General features: G+C 30.3%; 1 protein-coding gene across 3 annotated transcripts in view; it reads right to left on the bottom strand.

Moving 5' to 3' along the window:
• Positions 1-3692: 3692 nt before the first annotated feature.
• The window catches only part of LOC118188352 (poly [ADP-ribose] polymerase 2-like), a 90216-nt gene continuing 85558 nt past the window's right edge, over positions 3693-8350 (bottom strand). For all 3 annotated transcript variants that reach the window (XM_085808861.1, XM_085808862.1, XM_085808860.1), the window contains one exon: positions 3693-8044. In XM_085808861.1, coding sequence (XP_085664987.1) covers positions 8033-8044 — 12 coding nt within the window. In that variant the 3' untranslated portion in view covers positions 3693-8032. The remainder of the gene's footprint in view (positions 8045-8350) is intronic.

Below are 8350 nucleotides of genomic sequence, written 5' to 3'. Positions count from 1 at the left end.
GTTATATAAAGTGAAAAAAAAAGCATGCAATTTTATCATCATAGTAATGCAGTGGAACCTCGAGATATGAGCACCTCTATATACGAGAAATTCGAGATACGAGGAACGTATGAACGAAAAATTTGTCTCTAAATACGAGCATTGACTCTACTAACGAGCAATGAGCCAGGCTGTTGGTATTCATGGCGCTATTTCCCAATCCGGCTCAACTCGGGAAATCCTCTAGTCAGATCACGCAGGGCATTTAACGTGAAAATAATTACTTCGCAATGCCTCCTAAAAAGATTGTTGCCTCAGATAGTGCTGCAAATAAAAAGAAGGAAGACATGGCCATTGAAATTAAGAAAGAAATCATAGATAAACATAAGCGTAGTATAAGAGTAACGGAATTGGTGAAGACTTACAGTTGTTCGATATCGACGACCTGTACTATTTTGAAGAAGGAGGAAGAAATTAAGAGTTACCTTACCTTAAGGCCAAATGAGTTACCTTTGCTTTCAAGCACCATCAAACTCCTAGATGTTGAGAAGCTGTTGTTGGTGTGGATTAACAAGCAGTTAAAAGGTGATTCGGTATCAAAAGCTATCATAAAGGCAAACTACGGTTATATTATTTACCAGTTATTTATTAGAAACAGTTATTTTTATGTCAATATGTTTGGGGGTGCAGAATGGATAACTAGATTTCCATTATTTTCAATGGGGAAGTTTGTTTCTAGATGCGAGAATTTCGCTATGCTCGAAGGAATTAAACTTGTATCTCGAGGTTCCACTGTACATTGTGCTGAATTTAATACTTGTATGTATAGGAAAACTCTTCTTCCTTGGGAATTACTTTTGCATAAACATTAAAAAATAAAAAAGTGAAATTTAAAAAAAAGGGAGGGGATGGGAATTAAACCATTAATATATATTATTATTTCTCAGTTCCGAAGTTTCTGTAATTTAATTTTAAAATCAGATTCTTTTTTTTTTCTTTCAGACAAATTCGAGAGAATTTCACTATTTGATATGATTTTATGCAGCATTTTGGAGTTGCATCTGCATAGTACTGATGTATAACTTGCAAAATACTATGAGAATAGTGACTCCACTTTTAGTATAAAAGGAATTAATTCCTCAGTGTTCAATTTATTGGACGACTTTTCTTGCTATGATTTTGATTTAGCTCATTGTTAATATACATTTATCAAATATACATGTAACCATGCTCTTTTAAAAAGGTTTGCATCATTTGTTATTAGGCCCAACACCTATCAGTGCAATAAGAAATGTGTTTAAACATACATAATGCACTTTATAAGTAACAACTTTAAATACAGAAATCCTAACCCAACATGAAAATAAAATGTAAATGGACAGTATGGAGATCATAGAATTAGAGCAATAAACCAATCAACATTATCCTGAATTAATGATTATTTTATCTAAAATGATAGTCATTTTCGACTATAAATAACACTGGTATAAAATACACAGAACCAGTTCCTGGTGCCAAAAGAGACAATCTCTGTCTCAGAAGGCAGGTGGCTTCCTTATATGACATGCAGAACAAATAACCTCGAAACATATTAAAACATTCAGTACATGTTCACTGTTAAAAATTTCTTTTTAGAACATATTTATCTTTACGACAGCCTTTACTTGATCTGAATCATTTTTGTATAGAGTAGTGTGCAAATAATAACTTGGATACTGTGGAAGATAGAAGAATATGCCAATGTGATCTTAAAGATGTATAAAAACAAACACTAAGGCTCTTATATTCACTTCATTAAATGCATACAAATTGGAGGTGAGGAAACAAGTATTGCTTCAAATAATTTTAATAAGTATATATGTTATAGCAAGTACTTTTTAGTAAAAATATAAGTAAAATAAAAATTCTTGGGGAAAATTGAAAAGTTTTTGCATGTCTTTAAAAATATTTTATGCTAAGGGTGAAACATATTTCATTACCAATTCGGAGTTAACCCTTTGTTGCATACAAATAATCTAGAGAAGTTAAACAAAAATGTTTGTATTTTTTCTACTTAAAATAACCTTAGTAATAATAAAAAAAAATTATTTTATTCAAATTTTGTTTTAAATAATTGCTACAGTTTGTTCACTACAGTGGACAGCATGCATATATGTACATGAATACAAATCTCTTCCCAACGATTTACGGTCATTGCATTTGAAATCATTTCCTGCCTTTTTGCAGTGATCATCACAATCTTCTAAATGGTAAACCTACAACTGACATGTACATACAGATTCCCCAAAATACCTTCATTTCGTGGATTGTGATTGAATTCATTTTGCTACGGTTTTGTAACCTGTATTTACTGAATTCAAATGTCAAATGTTCTAGAAATTTCTTGTCAAACAAACATTTCCAGTGGTGTTTTGGCTTGATAAGCAGTACATTTGGGTTTCAATTCACTCTTTTCGGTAGATCTTTATCTACCCACACCCCAAATTTCTCAAACTGATATTTAAAATAAAATGTCTAAAATTACTAATTATGAATAAAAAATGGCAGTATAAGAAAATGTGAGCAATATTATATAATGTTTACTATGAGAATATACAGCCATCTATGATCGACAGTTGAAAGTTTTAATAATATAGAATGAATAAACACAGGAATGGAATCTGTTAAGGCATTTACAGAAGAATAAACAAATTTAAACTTTTGTCTACTAGAGTGGACATGATGCAACAAAGAGTTAATAATGGTGCAAAATTATTTATCTTAATTGGTCAAAAACATATATATATTATCAAATTAATGATGATACATGCTTTTGGTATACTGCGAAGTTTGATATTTTTGCATGCAGTATGGTTTAAAAGATAACAGCATGGAAAACTGCTGGCCTAATGGGCCTTTCTATCTACACAGTGTCATCTTAGACACATACGAAAACTTGAAAAATACTGCAGATGGGCCATCTGGTGCCTCTAAAATAGAGGTGACTATGGCAAAAGCACACAAAGATTTTCTACTTAAAATGGTGGATGCCTTCATAGAAGGCTTTCTAAAAGAAACTGGTAGATTTATTTATATTGTTATTTTAAAAAGCTCCTACAATCCATGTAAAAAATCACTGAGAACTTAATTCAGCCTGCATTACTTCGGGTATTTTTGTTCATGGCTTCTGCCACTCAGATGCTGATTGGCAGGTGAGATCTAAAGCTTCCAACAACATATACATTATAAAACGTCAACATGAATGTCATTTTAAAAAGTTAACAATAATGGTGCACCCTCCAATTTGAAATTTCTGTTATTAGCTGCAAGATCATCATCCAGACTAAAGGACTTCCAGTACAAAAACACTAACTACTCATGTGTAGCCTAGAATTCTTTGCATATTACAACGTACCAGTGTATGTGGCAATAATAAGGTGGTAACTGAGTAAGTTTCGAACTAAATGTAACCTTTCAGTCTTTGCCATTTGTTTCAAAGTCACACAAAAGCCATAATATTCTTTTTAAAGCCCTAGATTTTTAAAATGTTTGTCAGCACAAGGAATGAATTAGGCATATACATAGCATTCACTAAATTTAGGAAGCTCTGAAGAAATAATTTAGAAATGCAATTCTAATGTGTTAGACAATATTAAATTATAGTATTTCTAACAGAAATAATGATTTCAAATATATAGAACAATCGGCTAAAAAATTAAGAAACAAACACAAAATCTTGAAAAATCACAATTTATGAAACAAATTCACAGTAATACAATGCAAGATAATGACAGTGCAATATAGAAAATCACATATATACTACACAAAATTCACTGGTCAAACCACTATATTTCACAAATTCAGATTTAAAAAAAGCAGTCTAGATGATACATTCTTTGGATATTCAAAATATACAAGAATAATTTTTACATATAAGCTTTGGATATTTATTTTAAGAAGAAACATTATATTGATAATCTAGGATTAAACTAAATAGATTTTAAAAATTGAATTCTGATCATATTTGTTTGTGCAAGTAGAAATTCAGTTAACTAAATCATGCTTCCAGTACTCTAAAATATTGCAAATCTACATTTTTAAGGTTTTCATCTTAAATTACACCTACATAGCCAGAGAATTTAGAAAGAATCAAGACACTTCTTAAGAACCTTGCCATTAAAAGAACTATTTCATGTTTTGCACATTTTGACATACGCAGTACGTGTGTGTGTGTGTGTGTGTGTGTGTACACATATATATATATAAATGAATTGCATTTTATTTTAATGCTATGGCTGCATGCTGCTGTAATTACATTCATATATATAAATGAATTGCATTTTATTTTAAAGCTATGGCTGCATGCTGCTGTAATTACATTAATATATATTAAGAAATTCAAAGAAAAGAAATTTTGCATATCCCCTCTCGAAGAAATCTTGCATTTCTAATTTAAGACAAAGGTTGAAGATATATCATAACAGCTTTATTTTTACAAATATGATGAAGAACAATATGTCACTTTTCCACCTGCTTTTAGAAATTCTGACAAATTTACTAGAATGGCTTTTATTTTCTCTATTGGATTTCAATCATTTGCATAATATTTTTGCACCTATATGATACCTTTTATTCCCCCATCATATATCTATTCCTAAGGTCAGACATTAAAGAAAGTATCTTCAGGGGTTACTTCATCACTATACACAGAATAAAAGGGAAATAGGCAATGTCTGTAAATGCTTTTGAAATGGTTATCATTGCTGTTTGTCATGGAAGTATTCAGAAAGTCAATGAATTTTTGACAATACATGGCAAACATATTGCTGCAAAAAATTATTTGACACTAATGTTAATTACAGCCACGTGAAAAGAAATAACTGAAAAATGCAATTTCTTCCTGCACAGCTAGTGTTTTGAATCATTTTAAAACACAGAAAAATGGCAATAATTAGAAAAGTGAATTATCTAGCATTATATAATGCCACTGACCTTTCTACAGCACACCTTACAATTAATACAGTCAAAAGTCGTTAATCCGGACTCGTCGGGACTTCGGCGATTCCGGATTATCGATTTTTCCGGATTATAGATCATCAGTTTAAATCTCGTAAGATGGCATGCAGAAATTACAAAATTAAAAATATGAAACCGTAATTTATGAAATAAAGAACAATTATGATCTAAAGGGTATCAAAATTTACAAAAAGAAAAAGCTTAATATTTATTTGTTTACTTTATTAAACATTTCCTTCAATGTAAGTTGCTTCGTTTCATGTGATAATACTTTCTCTTTAATTCTATTAAACAGACATAATTTCTTGTTTAGTTACAAAGTTCCGCTGTTCAAGTCCTATAATTGCTGTGTTGAGAATACCGACTAATTTGTCAATCGAAATGTTTTTGTTTTCAATAACCTCTGGGTCACTTTCTTCACTATCGGAAGAGAATTATAATGACGAGGAACTTGATTTAAATCATATCAAAGACGGAGTATATCGAGATGAAATACTACACTTAGTACGAAATTATAAACCAAATAAAATAAAAACATCTGCCCTGAAGATAAGGATAGTGCTGACAGATCAACTTCCAATCCGCGGCGTGAAATTGATAAACAGATTTCGGATTTCAAAACATACTTTCGCTTTGTAGATACAAATTACATATTAGTAAATATATATCGGAAATTCTATTTGACATAATCTTTCTAATCTATCATAATCTAATAATGACGTTTCTGCCCCCCCCCCCTCTCTGCCGCAGAGCAGCGTGAAATTGATAAACAGATTTCGGATTTCAAAACATACTTTCGCTTTGTAGTAAATATATATCGGAAATTCTATTTGACATAATCGAAAGTTCAAGCTTACTTTTATAAAATTGCTCTAACAGTCTGCAAAAAATAATAAGCTGGATCCAATTCGAAGATTAAGGAACAACGCAATCAGCAACATTAACTGAATTAGATAACTTTAGCTTAGCATATAACTCCGTTACACATTAAACGCGCATGCGCACAAACATATTCGCAGCCGTAAGGGTCTTACGCGCTCTCGTAAACGCCTGTGCGCATGCGTGAACTCGACGCATGCGCAGAAAGTTTGCAGCTTTGAGGTCCGGATTATAGATCATTCCGGATTATGGGTGTCCGAATTAACGACTTTTGACTGTACAATAAATACAACAAATGAAATTCTTTGTATCACAACCTTTCTTAACCTGGTTTAATTTAATGAAACAATTGCAAAAACAATATTTAAAATTTGTTATGCATTATATGGATTAATTATTAAAAAAATTCATAACAAAATGCTATATTGGGGTGAGGGTCATGAAGAACTGAATATTTTTACACTCTTCTACAGTTCATAAAATATATTTAACACCTGAAAATGCATTTTTAATGCTATAAACCCAAACTGGAGCCCTGAAACTCCACATGGAATCATCAAAATATCGTACACTGAGGACCACTTGAAAAGAAGAAAAAGGAAAGAGGCCAGGCCATCTTGGAAACAGGAATTAACGGTTCAAATGGATAATTTTGCAGAACAGTAAGGCATACATTATATGAGCTTGACATTATGGATTAAGCTTCTCTAGCAATATGTCCACTTAATCATTAATTGAGTACTACTTTTTCTAACCATAAACTTTAAACACATTTTTCTGCAAGCGATGGAATCCTAGCTAAAAACTTAACTGACCAATCGATTCAACTCAGATTAACTTATTGAGCTTATCTTAAATATAAAATACCATTAAAAAATTAATAATCTTGTTTATAATAAACTGTTCAAAAAAAATAAATCAATTTTTCTAGTGTCCTGAATTTTTAATTCCCCTTCCCTGAAATTTAGGTTTAAGATCTGAAGATCAGATTTTAACAAAAAAAAAATAAATTCACTTTTTGATTTCACATAATTAGAAAGACCTGTAGCCAACACCACACAAAAAGAAAAAAAGTAAAAGTCAACTTAAGCAGCTGTAGCATTGCTACTTTGAGTTAATGTGACATACATTTTTTTACAGAATTTTATATCACTATTATGTTTTCTACCAAAACTTAATAAAGTTATTCATTTTTTATTAATAAATTTGTAAAGAAAAGGCTTACTTACATGACCCCCCCCAAACAGAATACTTTCATGTATCAGGTATAGCTGATATCTTTAAAAATAGCATGCATTTTTTGGAGAGGGGATAAATATATGCTGCATAACAAAGTACATGGAAAACACATTCTAAATAACAAAATGAACATAATAAGAAAAATTAATTTTAAATATAAAGCAGATAGAACACGCAATCTTACTGTATTTTAAAATATTAGATGTGTAACAACTGCCATAATTTCAGTTAAAAAAATATCAGTTCCTTTCAAAAGAGATTATTATTCTTTAAAACCAGCAAAAGGTTTTACAATGCACCAAATTTTTGAACACTGAAATCAGCACTAATATATTAAACATCACACTGTATAATATTTCAGGTACTTTAAAGCATTGTTAATAATATAAATGACATCCCCAATTAACAGGTTAAATTTAGAATGTAAAGCAGTGCTACTAATAAGGCATCTGCTGCAAATTATAGAAGAATTCTTCAGTCTTCAAACACACTCTGAATCTTTAAAAATTGTAAAAAATTTAAACTGTTACAAAATTAATGCATGTCTGGCTCATAGAAATGTTATACAATCTGTTTCATTTCAATATTAAAACTGTCTTTCTGGTTCAAGATCTTAATATCGCCTTTACAATTAATGAGTTTCCCACGGGTCATTTTATTCAGAACCACAAATCTAGCAGATGCAAAACATTTCAATATAATTGTGTTGCATATAGTATAAAAATATAAAATATTAACAAAATAAATACTTTAAAAAGTGTCAACAGTTTAAAAATTTTTAAAAAGTGAATGTAAAAGAGTAAACAGAAATATTCATTTAAAATTGAATTTAACTCTAACAAGATAGCGCATTTTTATTTGTTTTGGATCATAAACAACATATTCATTGTACTGTAAATAACATTTCACATTTTCTTCTACGAGTGGACCTCCTGGTAACTTAGCTTCTGCCCTGTAACATAAAATATATATATATATAATAGAACTGAACTGATACTGCCATTTTTTTTTTTTTAAAGCTTGAAAAATTCTAACAAATACAATTTTAGAAGTTTAAACTGATATTCTCTAATGATTAAAAAATGAAGAAATTTCAAAATGCAATATGTTTACCTTCCAATAACTGCCTACCAAATAGGTAAAAAGCCAAGAGGTTCTGCTCCACTACTTACCTATTTGATTATTAGTATCCTATTTTAAGATTTACATTATAAAAATCAAATATGATATTTTTCTTAACTGTAGATTAATACAACAT

This window comes from Stegodyphus dumicola, chromosome X2, assembly GCF_044657685.1.
Source record: "Stegodyphus dumicola isolate Sdum_Otavi_A_Nest chromosome X2, ASM4465768v1".
NCBI lineage: Eukaryota > Metazoa > Arthropoda > Arachnida > Araneae > Eresidae > Stegodyphus > Stegodyphus dumicola.
The sequence above is the reverse complement of the archived record's forward strand: the minus strand, read 5'-3'. Positions and strand labels throughout refer to the sequence as shown.